The following is a 19343-nucleotide window of genomic DNA, read 5'->3' as shown; positions in this document are numbered from 1 at the left end:
TTGAGGCTGTGTATCCCTTAAATGAAAACAAGAAGCGTGTTGACATCGACTTGTGCGAACTACATTCCTGCCTTAGAGACGAATGCCAAAAACCACTTCTGTTGCTTGGAATGAAAAGCCAGACGGGAAGTCAGCTCTTCCCCACCTCGCCATGACTTTGTTCTTGTGTGAAAATTCATATTTCAAATGTTTTTCCCTGCATCTCTAAATATGACTGATAGGAACAAACCCACATAATCCAAAGACTTGTTTTTCGCAGTGCCTACATAACATCAAGGGTTATAATTTTGCTAGTTATTGTGGAAAAACAACACACTTAACAACACTTGTCATTTGGTTAAACTGCACTGCAGGTTTACTACTTTATGCAACTACTTTATGCAGATCATCTACTTAAAGAATGGTTAAGAATCTGTTAGTAAATATAAAATCTGAGTGAATTTACATGATTTCCAATATTATTAAAAGAATTTGAACACTTGAAATGCAGCTATTCTCATGCTGATTTTGATTTAGTGCAGTACCAATCCCCATAGGTTATTTATCGAAGCAGAACCATCTTCACTCAATCATCATGTGATCTATGTGCAAAATGGTTTTCCATACCACATATTTTATACAGTAATTTTGTAATCATAAATAAGTTGGTATAAAATGCACTTAGGTTGGGCGATTTTACAAATTTATCCTCCATCGACGATAGGCGGCGACCTTCACCAGCCATTTTTGTAAGAACTGTATCTTTTTTTTTTTGGCCTATGGGTTAAGGGCAAAACATAGTCGTGTGTAACCAACTTGACTCCGCGGATGTAGGCACGGAGTCCGCGTGGACTCAAAGCAGACCTCCTACGCGGTGTCACACAATAAACTGCTCGACGTGGAAAAGTGTTTAATATGTCACACACTGCTCTGAGCAGATGGTACGCGCAGCATCACTGCCACTCTGCATCGCACTGACAGGTGTATTGCCCTTCTTCGTCTGGTTTATTTAACGCTACCTTCTTTTCTTTTTGTTTTTCCAAAGCCACACGGCAAATTGGTAATGCCTTCTCTGTTCGATGACGCCATGGCAGAAAGTGAAGGAAATGTAGAAAATTGGTACACTCAACTATGAAGCCTCAAACGTCCGTGCTGCTCAGAGTACGCCCGACTATGTTCTGCCATTAAGTTTCTTAATAGCACTATACGTCTGCACAAGCAGGACACTGCTTTAGTTGCATCCTGTGGTGTGCCTCTTTTACCGGTTTAAAGCCAAAATAATCCCCAAATAGGTAACTTTGTCTTTTGTTGGCAACTAGTTTCATCATTTCTTCTCTAGTTCACATAAAAATGTTGAGTATTAAATATAATCTGACTTGTTCAATAGAGTTTATTGGACTGCATTTATCTTTTTTTTTTACTTGTCTGATTTTTAAGGCAGGAAATCTGTTTGTCCAAAGCCTGGGAAAGTTTTAAGTACAAAGTAAGAGAAAGTGTTTCCTCATCAGCCGCTGTGGGCGAATCCCTTAGTCACTGAGCCGAGTTATACAGACTTGTAAACCACACATCTGCTGTACTTTGTGTCGGGTTGTGTGTACACAGATTAGAAGCCATTCGGGAGAGATTTGTGTGTGTTTGGTGTGTCGTGGTAGATCAGCTGGATGTCTAAAGGGCTTCAAGTGTGATTCAGCTTGACACAGTGCTCTATTTTTCATTCAAATGTATTCAACCTATATTTGAATGTTTGCGCAGGCCACATGCTCATGTGCGGAGCTGTTTTGTCATTGTCCTGAATGTTTTTATCCAACTTTTTTATTGAGATTAAAGTTAATTTTTGCAGTACAAAAGTAAACCAAAAACACCAGTACATTGATCCTACTGATGGATCAGAAACCGAGCTGCCTGTCTGAATACACTGATGAAAGAGTCCAGCTGTATCCATAAGCTGGTTCTACGACAGCCTGCCTGTGGTGATGACAGCTATGCATTTCTCACCTGCTTTAATTTGCCTGCTGCAGAGATCCAGAGCTGCAGCGGTTTGCTTACATGCTTCTTCATGTTTTGTGTTTGTGCGCTTGCCTAAACTTCACAGTCCTCCCCCAGTCTTTGCTTGCCAGCTGAGCTCTGTCTGGGCTGCAGAACAGCTCAGTGTGTTGTTTTGTGTCCAACCGGCTGCTTTGAAGATACCTCAAACATCTCTGTGCTGTTCTGTCCATCACAAGGTCCAGCAGAAAAGGAAAAGATCATTTGTTTTACTGTGTCCCTAAAGCCTGTGGCTAGAAAAATGAACATCTTTTGTTTTTTCCTTAGAGCTTAGAAACAACATGCCCAGCTGTCATATAACAAGCAATACAGAAACAACTTCAACAAGGCAAAGATCAGATAAAACCAGCAAACTTAAAGGAAACCTCCTATATACTGGTTTCATTTCTGCAGAAAGAACTGGAGCTTAGGTTACATATAGCATCAGATTTTCCATTTCTGTGTATGGCAGCGTTTTGTGCGCATGTGTGTGGATATTTGGTTTGGCTGGTGAAAAGATGGCAGCTGGTGTTGTGCTTTCTGAGCAAGGCTCGCTCCTCACCCTCTTTATGTGCTAGTTAAGCAGTCATAAGCTGTTCTAATTCATAGCCAGAAATGCCAATGCAATGGTCTAAAGGTTGCATCTTTTGATGCAAATCTTTCTTCTGTTATATAAGCAATTTCTTGAACTCCACAGGCTTTGTTAGTGGTTTGACAGCGACATACGTGAAGGTTTAAGTCTAAAATATTTTATTTGTGTCTTGCCTTGCTCCTTTTACTTTCTGCCTCCCTCCTTCCTCCGCTTTCCATTCTATTCGCCACCACCAGCGCCACAACTGTCGTCACTGGGTTTTTTATGAACCCAGTTCCAAAGTTTTTATTGTGTGGGAACTCTCTGGGGCTTTCTCTGTACACAATCTGTTTTCAGTGTTTCTGCTTGGCAGGCGTCAACTAGTGTCAGCTCTTGCCTGACATGATTCGCAGCATATTCATGTTTGTTTAACTCGTCTGATTCGAATTTAAAGAAAACCTGTTTAACATTTCTGTTTGTGGTCACAGAAATGAATTTACTGCTGGAAAAAAAGGTTATTTTTCCCATTAGATGAACAGGGAACGAAAAGAGGAAGTCCTATTGCGCCAGGTGCACTTGAAATGTCTCAGTGATGCTGACAGCGATGAGGCTGTGAAGCACGAAATTCTCGCTGAGTTTCTGTGGGTGATGATCCAGTCAAGACTTTTACTATATATAAACTTTTTTAGTTTAAAGTTAGAGCTTTGGGAATATTGATGTCACATTTGGCTTCGCAATTTGAATGCCTTTTAGTGAAACTGTGCCTCTTCTGTAGTCATGCTTTAAGATATGAGTTATAAACTGTGAATTTATGTTACTAGGAGTTTAGCTATTGGTACAGAAATAGCAAAATAGAATAGAAAAGTAACTGATAAACCTTTTAAAGTGGAACTAAACCCGATGTAAAAGCAAATTTAGAAAAATGCCACCAAAGCGGACAGTCCCAAGAGACACTGAGAGGCACGGCCAAGTGTGGGGATAAGAGGAGGAGGTTAAGCAGGGTTGTGGTCAGGAGGAAAGTTTACATTTACATTATCGCAAGTAAAGCATTTGATCGAAGGTATAAAGCATAAAATGCTATGATCAATGCTCACAATTCTAACTCCTGACTTGCTTCGAGGGCTTCATGTAGCCTTCAGATTAGCTCTAGAACAATGTGTAGAGAGCTTCATGGACAGGGCTTCCATGAGTGAGCAGCTGCATCCAAGCCTTACATCACCAAGATGTGTTCTCTGAAGTAACTAATTTGCCTCTCTGTCTGGCAATCCAATGAACAAGTCTGGGTTTGGCAGTTGTCAGGAGACGTTCTGTTGCTTGACTGCCTTGGATCAAATGTAAAGTTTAACGGTCACTTAGTTCTTAGGCAAGGAACTTTTAATGCTTCCTAATACCAAGACTTTATGGACAACTTTTGGCTCCCAACTTTGTGGTAACAGTTTAAGGATTGGCCCTATCTTGTTCCAACATGACTGTGCACCAGTGCACAAAACAAGGTCTATGAAGACGTGGATGGGCAAATTTGATGTGGAAGAATCTGGCTGGGCTGCAGAGATTTTTGAGCTCAACCAGGCACTTTCGTGAATAATCAGAACGAAGACTGAGATTTAGGCCTCCTTGTCCAACACCACTGTCTGACCTCAAAAAATGCAAATTGAAAAATGGTTAGGAATTCCATAAACACCCTCCTAAACCTTGTTGAAAGCCTTCTCAGGACTGTTAAAGCTATTATATGTCATCTTAAACCCCCTCGATTAAGAGTGGGATACCACTCGTGTGTTTGAAAGCAGACATACACCTTTTTGGTTGCATATGTTTAGAACCCAAAATGTACATCCATATTGGGGATTGTCCTACAGTTGGTTGCTGAACAGTTATGCTGCTCATAGTTTCGCAACAGTAGTTTTGAAATGGTGTGAGAGTGATAAGACTGATAGCTGGAGCTCTCAGGTGACTCATCAGGTTAATTTGTTTTGATTGGAAATATTTTCAAACAGCCAAATCTGTTTTTGTAACCTTGAGAAAAGTCTAAAAGCCTTCTTTCCACCGACTGACCAGCAATGCACAGCAATAGGTGAGGGATGGGCAGTGCTTTGTTACTGTAGGCTCCCCATAACTGAGGACAGCATGGGGAAAAGCTCTAAATCAGCAGCTCAGACCTTAAAAGCCCTTCATCCAACAAACTTGATTCCAGTGCTAAGCTGGTGCCAGTGATTGCTTATCGGCGCTAGGCTTTTTCGTTGTCAGTCATCCTGACTGACAGGGTGAAAAATATCCTGCCATAATCTATTTTTAACAGTCACTTTATTTTTTTTAAATGACAACAACTAAAGGTTCAATAGCATGTATTTTCATTTATTTTAATTCCAGCATGTTCGTGCATCCTCGGACCAAACCGTTTTTGTTGTAGTGGCTAGGAAATGTAGCGGACATCTCGGAAAAGATAATAAAACAACGCTAAAAGAGTCTTATTTAAAAATATATTCATCTGTTTTCATTTATATTTTCAAAAAAAGGCATGTCAACATGAAACCAAATCCTTCTGAGCAGCATTTTGCAAGTTTCTCTGTGTAAATCTTAAGTGATTTGGAGATTTCAGGTTTGAAGACCTCCTAATCTTTGTCCAAAGAGGGAGCACCATCTACACATGTGGGAAATCAAACCAGTTAGTTTAAAAAAACAGTTAAGAATTGGCTCTAGCACCAGGTCTTTCTAAACACTGGAATCACTTTGGTGGAAATTACATAGAAGAAAACTGGAAATGGGTGTAAGGCAGAACAGGAAAAGCCTGATTGAAGTATCACTACTTTAATCAGTAGAAATATATACAGTACAGACCAAAAAGTTTGGACACACCTTCTCATTCAAAGAGTTCTTTATTTCCATGACTATGAATATTGTAGCTTCACACTGAAGGCATCAAAACTATGAATTAACACATGTGGAATTATATACTGAACAAAAAAGTGTGAAACAACTGAAAATATGTCTTATATTCTAGGTTCTTCAAAGTAGTCACCTTTTGCTCTGATTACTGCTCCGCACTCTCTAGGCATTCTGTTGATGAGCTTCAAGAGGTAGTCACCTGAAATGGTTTTCACTTCACAGGTGTGCCCTGTCAGGTTTAATAAGTGGGATTTCAAGCCTTATAAATGTGGTTGGGACCATCAGTTGTGTTGTGCAGGAGGTGGATACAGTACACAGCTGATAGTCCTACTGAATAGACTGTTAGAATTTGTATTATGGCAAGAAAAAAGCAGCTAAGTAAAGAAAAACGAGTGGCCATCATTAGTTTAAGAAATGAAGGTCAGTCAGTCCGAACAATTGGGAAAACTTTGAAAGTGTCCCCAAGTGCAGTCGCAAAAACCATCAAGCGCTACAAAGAAACTGGCTCACATGAGGACCGCCCCAGGAAAGGAAGACCAAGAGTCACCTCTGCTGCGTACGATAAGTTCATCCGAGTCACCAGCCTCAGAAATCGCAGGTTAACAGCAGCTCAGATTAGAGAACACGTCAATGCCACACAGAGTTCTAGCAGCAGACACATCTCTAGAACAACTGTAAAGAGGAGACTGTGTGAATCAGGCCTTCATGGTAAAATAGCTGCTAGGAAACCATTGCTGAGGACAGGCAACAAGCAGAAGAGACTTGTTTGGGCTAAAGAACACAAGGAATGGACATTAGACCAGTGGAAATCTGTGCTTTGGTCTGATGAGTCCAAGTTTGAGATCTTTGGTTCCAACCACCGTGTCTTTGTGCAATGCAGAAGAGGTGAACGAATGGACTCTACATGCCTGGTTCCCATCGTGAAGCATGGAGGAAGAGGTGTGATTGTGTGGGGGTGCTTTGCTGGAGACACTGTTGGGTATTTATTCAAAATTGTAGGCATACTGAACCAGCATGGCTACCACAGCATCTTGCAGCGGCATGCTATTCCATCCGGTTTGCGTTTAGTTGGACCATCATTTATTTTTCAACAGGACAATGACCCCAAACACACCTCCAGGTTGTGTAAGGGCTATTTGACCAAGAAGGAGAGTGATGGGGTGCTGCGCCAGATGACCTGGCCTCCACAGTCACCGGACCTTAACCCAATCGAGATGGTTTGGGGTGAGCTGGACTGCAGAGTGAAGGCAAAAGGGCCAACAAGTGCTAAGCATCTCTGGGAATTCCTTCAAGATGGTTGGAAAACCATTTCAGGTGACTACCTCTTGAAGGTCATCAACAGAATGCCAAGAGTATGTGGAGCAGTAATCAAAGCAAAAGGTGACTACTTTGAAGAACCTAGAATATAAGACATATTTTCAGTGGTTTCACACTTTTTTGTTCAGTATATAATTCCACATGTGTTAATTCATAGTTTTGATTCCTTCAGTGTGAAGCTACAATATTCATAGTCATGAAAATAAAGAACTCTTTGAATGAGAAGGTGTGTCCAAACGTTTGGTCTGTACTGTAGATGGGAAATTCTTGTTGTGAAACTGTTTAAAACCTTTGTATCCCTTGATACCGGAAACTGGTCCAAGCCTGCTCTAAGCCCTCAGACGAACGGTCTGTCAGGTGTCACCATGATACCAAAAGCCATTCGGTTCAGTAATAATATCAGTCATCCCAACCATTAACCTGGTCTGTCATGTTTGATTTCTTTGGTTTTCTTGCACTAATCTTGGAGACAGTATGCCTTTAACTTGCTTGCTTCAGCTGCAGCTCTGCGTATTACTTCCACCCACCAGTATGCTCAGATTTATGGTACATTAGAGAGCACTCACACTAAGTCCTCTTTGTTACCCACCTGCAGACAATCTTTCATTTCTGTTTACTGTCTCTCTGTTGGCTGCAGAAACCGAAATTAGACATTTTCAGTTCTCACATTCACATTCCCTCTCCTCATCCTCAGCTATAAAAAAGAAAACCAAACTTAAGCTGGTTGCCTTTGATTAAATCTATAATCTCTACAAATAAGTGTGTTTTTCTATCTGGGAAATCACTTGGATCGTTTTTTTAATAGCTCTACATCAGTACTATGTGGATCAAATGTGGTGCTTTACCACAGTTAAGCATTGAAGTCCTGCCTTTAAGGCTTTTACTCAATATCCCAGTAGAGTGTTGACACAGACTCTTGGGAACCTGGTGGTCAATTTTGTCTGAAAGTCATGAAGGCAGGATGTCAGCTTAGCCGTTTGTTCTTTTGGCTTGAAAGGCCCTGTTGTAGAGTCCGTCGACAATGTCCTCTCTGTGTTGTTGACAGAACCGACAGGCATGCTGTACTTTCTGGTGAATGTGGGTGTGGGTGGCTGGCTGATTGTATGGTCCTTGAAGCTGGGAACAAGACCTGGTTTATTCCTGAAAAGTGATCACGTTTTCCTAAACAAGGAACAGAATTTCTTTAATTAAACTGTTCTAATTATTCTGTTTTCTTCTCAAGAGATATATTATTTGATTCAAAGTCTGTCTGGCTGTACTGGTTTTTAATATGAAATCAATAAAAAGGCAGCGTATAAAAAGCTTTGGAATGAACTAGCTTATTTGTGACCAGTCCGGCTCTGTGCTACCAGAGCTTCTTTAGGCATGAATAAAACATACTCCAGCCACATGTCATAACATCAGTATCCTGCCAGATTTAGAGAGATGCTGTGACTTCCAGGGGGATAAAGCAACATCACCAGATAAAGATCCAAACTCCATCTCCATGTCAGTGCTGCAGATATGTAACAACTGCTGGTCAAATTCTTGCCGATGTCTGCCAGTAGGTGGCAGCAGCACTTTATCTGTCACTTGTCACCAGACTAGCAAGCTAAAGCAGCACAGAATTAATGGTCAGCTCTCTGCATTGATTGCCATTATTTCTATTATTATGGGTTTATTTCCCTTAACTGATTTTTAGCAATTTGTACAGTTTGGTAAAAACGTTTTTCTTCTGATTCAGTGGTCCTTAATTATCCATATAGAGACTTTTAAAACACTTTTATAGACCCACCTCTATTTTTTGGCTTTTAAATGAAGTAGAGCTTGACATGTTTTTATTAAATGATGTTTTTATTGTGCCCCATTTTTTATACTGTCGTCTTTATGTTGTCTGCTTAGTTTAGTGTGTTTTTACTGCTCTTATGAGATTACTTTTATTGTTCTTGCTGAACTTTGGTACAACGTGTTTGTTATGAACTGCCATCTAAATAAAGCTGATGTTGATGATATATCAACACTGTAATGGTTGCATATAGTTAAAATGTACTGGTCTCAGTGGAGTTGCTCTATCAGTTTTCAAGACTTGCCACAGATTCTCAATAAATCTAGGTCTGAACTTTGACTAACACGTGAATATGCTTTGATCTAAGCCACTCCATTGTAGCTTTGGCTGTATGTTAAGGGGTTTTCTCCTGCCTTACTGTTAACCTATTTCAAAATCTAAATTCTTGTGCAGCTTCTAGCTTTTCAGAGGATGAATTGAACAGCACTGACAGATTCCTGACTTGTCTGGAGTGTTTCATTAAGTTGTTGTTTGCTGATATTCTATAATAAATCTCTGAGGCCTTCATAGAGCAGCTCTATTTATACTAATTACATACCTGTGGATTCTATTTATTCTGAGGGGAGTTCTTAATCATCTAGTCATCTCTTAGTTTGATTCAAAATGGCAACAATGAACATGCTAGTCAGGCTTCTGTGATTTGTTGATTGAGTTTGTTTTTCCTGCACCGAAGGAATCCAAATGAACTGCACTTACACAAAAAAATACAGAAAACCCGAAAAGCTTAGCCTCAGCTGGTGATGAGTTACTGCATGTCTTTCCTGAAGTTTTGACGTCCTAATCACAGATGGGGTCGTAAGGCCACCTCATTAGTCTCAGGGGAGGACGGACTAGAGGTCAGGAGTCCGTGAGGAATGTTGCTCTGCTCTACTGATGCAGGGTAAGGACAACACAGCCATGATGCATGGCACGTGGTCATCAAGATAATGAAATGGGAGACCCTGCTTTGATATTCACACTCACTGACCAGTTAGATGTTTCGTACACCAATGAATGTTTTTATGCATTTTATGTTTTATATGTTAGGTTATTTTTACTATTTTTTTCCTTCATATTATATAAACAAATTGTGTTTATATGCAGCAAGGACTAACATACATGAGCAGAATAGAAATAAATATGAATGCAAATAATTTGTTTATTTTTCACTCTGAACACTATTATGACTGGACGACGGTGGCTCAGCTTCGTCCTGTAACCGGTGGACTGCTGGTTTGAATCCCTGCTCTGTCTATTTCAGTCGTTGTGGCTGATTGTATGGAAACCCCACTGCTGTCAGTCTGGCCCAGGGCAGCTGTGGCTACAATGTAGCTTACCACTGTCAGTGTGTGAATGTGTGTATGAAAGGGTGGATGACTGATTATAGTGTAAAGCTCCTTGGAGTCCTCTGACTTGATCAAGTGCCATACAAGTGCAGACAAGTGTGAAAGTCAAGTCATAACCACCACTCTTTGAGGTCAGATCCAACCAGTACACTGTACATCTGCATGTATTGACGGGTCAGAGAGGACAACACTGGCTAGCTGTTATCATGTTACCCTCCCATCCTGGGGCAACCACAGAGGAGCAGACATCCCATCCTCTGACATCCTGCAGCCCACTGATGACCTGCTTTAGGTTGATCAATGCATTGAATGGGGACAGTTGGTGTCCATGGTGTCTCCAGTTGTAATCATTCTAATAGTGGCTGTAATGCTCATTCTGTCCAGAGTTGAATAATCTTCTGGCTTCTGGGTAAGATGGCTGCAGTAAACATCGCGCACAGAATTGCTGGTAGACGTGAGGTTTATTTTGAATCAGGCAACGTGTTTAGGATAGGTCAGGAACCCACTAATGTACCAAGTCTAGGTGGGGCTTGTGTCTGTCTGGCCCGCATCCCTTTTCTCCCCACACCACCCACTGCATAAGGGCATTGTGTCTTAGCCATGTATGCTCTGCAGCTCAACAGGAGTAGATTCTTGTGCTCACTAACCCAGTTAACGGAGATTTAAAGTCAATATGCTTTCACTTTCTTGCTGCTCTGAATTAGCCTTTGCATGCCGTCAACTCACCATCTCTCTGCCTTTGGATCAGTAAAAAGAGTTTAGCACTCACTGCTGCGCTGGCTGTGAGGTAAAGCTATTTTTCCTTAATGATTGGACCCCTGTATACAACTAACCTGTTCCTGTTCCAGGAGACTTTTAAAAAAACAAAGCAATGTATTAGTTATCTGTTGAAATTCTGGAGAGGAATAAAGATTTTTTTTTAATAAAATGAAATCACAAACTCTAGTAAAAAATCTGCAAGCTGTCCAGGTTTGACTTCTCTAGATACACTACAGGTCCTTCTCAAAATATTAGCATATTGTGATAAAGTTAATTATTTTCCATAATGTAATGATGAAAATTTAGCATTCATATATTTTAGATTCATTGCACACTAACTGAAATATTTCAGGTCTTTTATTGTCTTAATACGGATGATTTTGGCATACAGCTCATGAAAACCCAAAATTCCTATCTCACAAAATTAGCATATTTCATCCGACCCATAAAAGAAAAGTGTTTTTAATACAAAAAGCGTCAACCTTCAAATAATCATGTACAGTTATGCACTCAATACTTGGTCGGGAATCCTTTTGCAGAAATGACTGCTTCAATGCGGTGTGGCATGGAGGCAATCAGCCTGTGGCACTGCTGAGGTCTTATGGAGGCCCAGGATGCTTCGATAGCGGCCTTTAGCTCATCCAGAGTGTTGGGTATTGAGTCTCTCAACGTTTTCTTCACAATATCCCACAGATTCTCTATGGGGTTCAGGTCAGGAGAGTTGGCAGGCCAATTGAGCACAGTGATACCATGGTCAGTAAACCATTTACCAGTAGTTTTGGCACTGTGAGCAGGTGTCGGGTCGTGCTGAAAAATGAAATCTTCATCTCCATAAAGCTTTTCAGCAGATGGAAGCATGAAGTGCTCCAAAATCTCCTGATAGCTAGCTGCATTGACCCTGCCCTTGATAAAACACAGTGGACCAACACCAGCAGCTGACACGGCACCCCAGACCATCACTGACTGTGGGTACTTGACACTGGACTTCTGGCATTTTGGCATTTCCTTCTCCCCAGACTTCCTCCAGACTCTGGCACCTTGATTTCCGAATGACATGCAGAATTTGCTTTCATCCGAAAAAAGTACTTTGGACCACTGAGCAACAGTCCAGTGCTGCTTCTCTGTAGCCCAGGTCAGGCGCTTCTGCCGCTGTTTCTGGTTCAAAAGTGGCTTGACCTGGGGAATGCGGCACCTGTAGCCCATTTCCTGCACACGCCTGTAACGGTGGCTCTGGATGTTTCTACTCCAGACTCAGTCCACTGCTTCCGCAGGTCCCCCAAGGTCTGGAATCGCCCCTTCTCCACAATCTTCCTCAGGGTCCGGTCACCTCTTCTCGTTGTGCAGCGTTTTCTGCCACACTTTTTCCTTCCCACAGACTTCCCACTGAGGTGCCTTGATACAGCACTCTGGGAACAGCCTATTCGTTCAGAAATTTCTTTCTGTGTCTTACCCTCTTGCTTGAGGGTGTCAATAGTGGCCTTCTGGACAGCAGTCAGGTCGGCAGTCTTACCCATGATTGGGGTTTTGAGTGATGAACCAGGCTGGGAGTTTTAAAGGCCTCAGGAATCTTTTGCAGGTTTAGAGTTAACTCGTTGATTCAGATGATTAGGTTCATAGCTCGTTTAGAGACCCTTTTAATGATATGCAAATTTTGTGAGATAGGAATTTTGGGTTTTCATGAGCTGTATGCCAAAATCATCCGTATTAAGACAATAAAAGACCTGAAATATTTCAGTTAGTGTGCAATGAATCTAAAATATATGAATGTTAAATTTTCATCATGACATTATGGAAAATAATGAACTTTATCACAATATGCTAATATTTTGAGAAGGACCTGTATATCGCCCAATTTATTAGCTTGCCTGTCTTCACTTACAATTAAAGGAAATTAAGGTGTTTGTTTATGAGAACTACTTCCTTTCATACTTCAAAATAAGAGTCTTAATTATAGATGTGGGGTTCCGGGTGTAAAGCATTAACCTGCATTTCAAGGACTCCAAGTAGTTTATAATAGCTTAGAATAGACTTCTAGACTCTTGTTCCGCCTCCTTTACTTCTGTTATGTCTTTTGTAAACCTAAGGATTTTTATAAGATTATTTATAGCTGTAAAATTTATTTTAAAATTAAGAAAAGCCACATATTAAACCCCTTCATGCCATATTTGTTTTAATTTCAGCTTGTAATATGTAAACTTTCACACATTTGTTTGCTTTTAGCCCAAGATTACCCTGTATTGTGCCAGATATCCTTTACATGCTTCTCGAAAGCCCTACCAGTCTGGTAAATTTGAATTAAACAGAACAACATTGGGAACAAGAATTGATCTGATATGTTTCATCACATTACCTTTCATTCAAAGGTTTTTTTTTCCTCCCTCTCTTGTTTTTCTTGGTGTATTTTCCTTTGTCTGTTCTCCATCACTCCCTCCTGGCCTTTTTCCACCTCAGTCTCCTTTTGCTTACATTTTTCCTCCTCCAGTTCCCTCTCTCTGTCTTTTTCCAACATTCCTTCCTGTGTCAGACTGAGCAAACAACACATCAGAGGTGTGTCGGTGTGTTGATTTAAAAACTGTCCATTTCTCAGTGTTGAGTGTCCTTTCCTGAAGCTGACTTCCCATTGCTTGACTGTGTTTACCAAGCCACATGTTCACGTTCATCCTCATACACACCAAAAAGCAGGTTTTCACCTGCTTTTTTTTCACTATCTATAATAATTAGGGACGCACAATATATCGGCATTGACATCGGTATTGGTCCAATAAGTAAAACTATGTTAACCGATATTTATCTTGTTGCTGTTTGTGTTTCTGGAAGGGGATGGGAGGGGGTTGGTCATGTGGTATTTGGGCATTTGGTAGTGATGCAGTACAGGACTGTAGGGTGTTTAACTGAAGCAGAGAAGCAATGTCGGTGGTGGTCGTTTTTTCACACTGTTGAAAGGGTAGTGAGATAGATATGATATATAATATTGGTAAATATCGGTTATCGGCCATAACAGCATTATTAAAATCGGATATTGACATTGGCCTGAGTTTTGATATCGGTACATTCCTAATAATAATCCCACAAACTAATAAATCTCCATCTCGTCCCTTGAAAAGTCATATTGTAGATGCAGATTTCAAATTTTTTTCATACTTGCTACAAATGTTTACTTGTACCTCCTGATCTTAAATGTCTATTATTGATCTGCTTCAGACAGCCATCAGTTCAGTGGGGGGAAAACTGAATTTGTGATGAAGAAGCCAAGCTCACCAGTGCAGCTTTATCATCATCTAACTAGTTAAACTTCAAAGGACTTGTAACGATTCAAGCAGCGGCTACATTCTGGCTTTTTACACTGGATTATAGTTGCATCAGGCAGTTACACAGACAGTGTTGCAACATGGACATTTTTTGGGTGTTAAAAACCTTTTGATGTTGTTTTAAAGCGTTATAAATGTAAAATGGCGCCGAATTGATCTGATGGCAAAAAAAAACTTGCTCCTCTTTTTGTTCATCAGGCTTGGATAACTGTCACAAAATCCTTAATATTTCTCGAATGTTTGCATTGGTATTTATAACAGGAGAAACCGTTCAAAGGCTTTTCAAGCACTTCCCATAATCCCATCTAAGGAAAGGGGATATCTCTTAAAAGTAGAGATGCACCCATCAGACTTTTGTTGCTGATTTCAGATCTGTTTTTTGTGAAGATTTAATCTGCCATTTTAAACTGTCTTCAACATTGTATATTAAGGATTAGCATGATTAGCACAGTCAGCATTAGTAACTGTAAACAGCTGCTGCCGTGTGTATTCTCAGTATCCTGAGAATGAAAACTCTTATTTTAACTTGGTGATTTCTGATAGCAAATAAACATTCCATAATGGAGAGACGTTCAAATCTCAAAATGATAGCATAGCAACGTTTCTGCAATATGTTCAGCCTTGCTGTTATCTGTTAAAGTCACCCCACTGATACTAAATTACTAACTTTGAGTCGTCTTCCCTTAGTAAAAACGTCCTCACCAAAGAGCGTTGCTTTTGTTTTTTTTCACTCAAAATTGTTGTCTTACTGCCAGGAAGAAGCCCAACAGATTTACTTCCATAAGTTAAGCATTACGACTAATGCTATGATGCTCCGCTTGATATATATTAAACAAAACTTTATTGGAAACTGGTTTGGGATCATTTCAATTGCAATGGAGATGCAAATGTAAAGGAAAAAAAAGCAAGAACGAGAGAGAGGTCAGGCAAAAAGAAAAAAGGGATAGAAGGAGAGAAGAATAGAGGAGAGAAAGAAGGATGAAGAAAATGCAGGACAGACTGCTTCTACACCTGCAGAAACATATATAACAACATCATTGTTACCGAAAAGTGCACGGTACTAATGAATGCAAGATGTATTTGGTGGTAACTGTGGCTCAATATAGAACATTTGTCTGTCTGTTAACACCTGAAACTAAACACCTGTTGGTGTAACTGTGAGCGTACTTCTGTATATAAGGTTTCTCCATTAAAAATATGCAATGTCTGTGGCTCCTCCAAGTGTGAGGAGCCCGAGCCCCCCCCCCCCCCCCCCCCCCAGAGAAAGCCCCAGGAGAACCACCCAGCAGTCACAGTGCAGCATCTAGCCCCAGACACTGAGAACCACCAATTCACCTGCGGCCAGAGACACCGGCCACCAGCAGAGAGTGTGGCGAGGAGAAAATAGGCCACACGCAAAAAAAAAATCTTGTTGTTTGGGTGACCTTTTAGCACTTGGTTATAATGTGTTCATTGATAAAAGTTTGGGTTTTTGAGTTCCTGCTTTTCCGATCACCGATCAGGACTATTCGGGCTGAAAATCAACACATTTTACAAATCAATAATTTTTTTACTGCATTTTATTTGTAAACTTAGATTAAATGAGCACAAATTGGCTTTGTCTGAATTATATTTGTACTTTCATACACAATCTGAACAGTCAGCTGTTCTGTGGAGACTATCAACTTACTGATCTATAAAGTCTGTTAAAAGCTGGACAGTTAGACATGGTTTTCTTGTTCTGTTTTTGTAAATACTAAATATGCATCATGCAGTTTTTGAATTTTGATCTTTTAAGAAATGACTAGGTAACTAATATTTCCTGTTAACTAAGCTATACATATTTTTTTCAATTCATTTCTCAGGCCTTTTCTACCATTTTCTATCTATGCGTTTGGTTTTATGCATAGAATTTAACTTTTCTTATAGCTTGCAAGGAAAGAAACGGGGAATTGATTTCTTAAACCAGCCTGTTTTCTCAGTTTAGCATTTTCTGCGCAGTGTGCCTGTTTATTGTTTGCTGTTGGTTTGATCTCACATATTCTTAGAAAGCTGTTGCCTTCCTGTCCACCCTCTGTTGTCCTCTAAATGTTTTGACAGCTTTCTCTGATAGAGTTCTATTTTAAGTCCATGAGTAGGTATATCGCTGTTTGTGTGTGTGTGTGTGTCCTGGCTGTCATGTGGACACATAAGTGGTTTGCCCGTTTGTCTGCTTTGAGGGTGTCAACTTGATAGTCGCTGTTTGACACAGGCCAGGTGGTAACCGTCGTGCCACTTCATGTGCCTCAAAGCACATGAAGTGTTTATACAGTGCTGTTGATATTTGAACAGCTTCAGATTATTGAATCAAACAAACAGTTTGACATTTAAATAAACACATATCAATGCATTCTGTGTAGATTTTACTGGTGAGTTGTTTCAGTGCTTTCTCTAAAGATACCTTTGTAAAAATAGTTTCCCTTGTCTTTATGTTGGGCAGGACCTACACATCATCTATTGCCAACTCTACCGCATGGATGTCCTCTCGCACCTAAGGGAACATCAGTTAAGGTAAGTTTTTTTTAATTACATTCAGATTAATAAAATTGTCTATCCTAAACAAGACGCTGTTACAGAGCTACATTTGCCTTAGGTTGGTGTTTTCAAACTGTTATAATATTTAGGAGAATTTATCCTTTGGTTCAATGATGCCCTTGTCTAGTCCGTAAGATCTACTATCCAGTGACTTTCAGATGCATCCCTTCTCTAACACACCTGAACCACATGAATGATTCATTATTGAACCTCTGCAGAACGAAATGACCTGCTGAGGAAGGAATTCTACCATTTGATTCAGGTGTGTTGGAGAAGGTATGCATCTAAAAGTTGCAGGGTGGTTCTATAGAGTCATGCTAATGACCTAACTGATTGATTTCGGTGTGTTTAAGCAGAGACTTCTCTGAAAGCTGCAGGCCACCGGCCCTTTGGGGTTGGAGTTTAGGATCCCTGAGTTAGTGTATGAAGATCTCTGTAATTAAGTTATAGTTCAGTATGGCTATGGTAGAACAGAAACAGAAACTGAATGCTGTTTCTTTTCATCATTCAGGAATAGAAAATTAATCTCACAGAACACAGAAAAACAAACCACTGTTTTTAGTGAAGAGGCCATAAGATCACAGAGCATTTAGAGCAAAAAGGGATTTGTCGGCTGATAAATTATAAAATGAAAAACCTTTTAATAATGTTCATTCTGTTTGAGATAACTAGTCCCTATGTCAAACAAAATGTTTGATATATTTTAAAACTGTTGGGTTTTAAACAATGATAATTAATTTGGCTGTAAATTCATGCGTAATAAAAGTCCACAAAGACAGATAAACTCCCACATCTACCCATGTGGCATGACATTACAGCCCCAGGTGGTGTTATCCCCATTTCTATGCCCCCATCTACAGCCTAATCTTTTCCTTACATTCATGCAGTCAAGACATGCGTGCAAATGACAAAAAAAAACAAATACTTGGTCTAAAAACATTTGTTTACAGGTAAGCCTGAGATAACTTCTCTTTCCATGTAAAGATGATCTACAGATCAGATTTCATGCTTTTTTTTTTATCATGATAAGGTACGCTATGTTCCAATTTGCACATAGAAGATTTGAGAATAACTCTAGAGCTCCATATTTGGAGTCAGTTTGTTCGGATCAGTTATTAAACAATCAAAAAATGTTCGTCAATATTCCTGGAAATTGTTTTTGTCTCTGAATTACTAAATCATCTTGAAAAACAGTGCAGTTCGCCTCTGCAAACATGCAACATGCAATTTTGATCGGTGGACCTTGTGTAAATTTCAGTAAAATCTATAGAAGTTTTATTTGATTAATATTTCTCCAAGGTGCTTGTGTCAAAAATGTGCCCGTCTACATTCGATACAAAGTTCTGTTCATTGTTTCAATTCTTTTAAATCTATAAAGAGCCGTGCATTTCTATGTGTAGCCTCATTTGATGCAATTAAACCCATGTCTATAATATTGAGGAAATGTAACAAAGACGGAAAAAATGTGTGTCCTCCTATAGATAAAAGCAGTTTAAGATTTATTGGAAAACTGCAGTCAAAGTCTTTTCCGGTTTAGGCTGTCGGGCTGCGCACACAGAAAGTAAAAGTGATTCATCTTACTACACCAAGCTGCCATTCAGTTAAGGTATTCTCTTAGCATGATGCCTCCTGGGAAACAAACAAGATGGATCTGTGATGGGTTTGCATGAGCGAGAAGTACACTGATGCTTTCAGGGAGAAAAAGCTAACATCTTTGCCTGTGTCTCTCAGGTCGATGTGCACCTCAGCCAGGTATGAGAGACATGAGGCTAACCACATCCTGTTTTGGTAAGTACAAGCTTGATCAATGAACAGTAGCATGCATAACATGCTCAAGGTTGTCCATAATGTTCTTCATTTTATGAAGAATCCCTATATGCACAAGCATCACCAGACATTCCAGGGCAGTCCTTAAAACAGAGCCAGCCTTCTTTATCAGCTTGCTTAGCTTTTCTAAGTCTCTGGCTCTGATGCTGCTACCTCAGCAGATAAATCAATTAAGTTCAGTTCAATTCAGTTTTATTTGTATTGCGGCAATTCACAACACATGTCGTCTCAAGGCACTTTACAAAGTCAATTCAATCAAATCATACAGATTTCAAGCAAGTCTGGTCTTCAACACATGAATATGATCCAAACCCTTCGATGGTCACTCTTTGGGTGTATGTTTAAAATCGTTGTTTTGCTGAAAAATGAACTTATTCTCCAGTCTCCATTTGTTTGTTTCACAAGTGGTCTGTATTTAAATGGCCTGCACTTGTATAGCGACAGTGATAGACTACATTGTCTGACTGACAAAAGTGAGGCTGCCATACAATCTGCGCCACCGAGCGTCAGTGACCCTATGCCGGTTGGGGGAGGTATGCAGTCTGTGACGGTCTTGTTTTAAAACAGGATGACATGTTTTATAAGCCGAGGGTTTTACAGAACATCAGCTTCCAAAAACAAAAGTTTCTTGCTTGCAAAATGCTTGATTTTAGTCTTTGATATTCATTTGCACCTGAATAGCTAGCAAGTTGACAGTGCTTGCTAGCTTCACAGAACGTAAAGCTATTAGCTAAAGCTTATAAAAGTATCTATGGCTTGAAACATCAGGAGGATTTTCTACCGAGTGCCAAAAGTAGCTGAAGATGCTCATTTGTGGAGGTCAGTGATGTGATATGTATCCATAAGGAGCAGAAGCTGAAGAGCTCTGCGTTGTCAATCCTCCAGAATTTCAGAATTTTGTGTCATCTGCACAGCATATTTGCAACATCAAATGTTATTCAAAGACGATGTAAAAGCAGGTGTGAAATAAGAAA

At 40.0% G+C, this 19343-nt stretch overlaps 1 protein-coding gene across 1 annotated transcript in view; it reads left to right on the top strand.

Moving 5' to 3' along the window:
- The window catches only part of rapgef6 (Rap guanine nucleotide exchange factor (GEF) 6), a 183314-nt gene that overhangs the window by 27571 nt on the left and 136400 nt on the right, over positions 1-19343 (top strand). Inside the window, exons 2-3 of the mRNA XM_047379122.1 lie at positions 16448-16518; positions 18274-18330. Coding sequence (XP_047235078.1) covers positions 16448-16518; positions 18274-18330 — 128 coding nt within the window. The remainder of the gene's footprint in view (positions 1-16447; positions 16519-18273; positions 18331-19343) is intronic.

The sequence above is a fragment of the Girardinichthys multiradiatus genome, chromosome 11 (genome assembly GCF_021462225.1).
Source record: "Girardinichthys multiradiatus isolate DD_20200921_A chromosome 11, DD_fGirMul_XY1, whole genome shotgun sequence".
Taxonomy (NCBI): Eukaryota; Metazoa; Chordata; class Actinopteri; order Cyprinodontiformes; family Goodeidae; genus Girardinichthys; species Girardinichthys multiradiatus.
The sequence above is the reverse complement of the archived record's forward strand: the minus strand, read 5'-3'. Positions and strand labels throughout refer to the sequence as shown.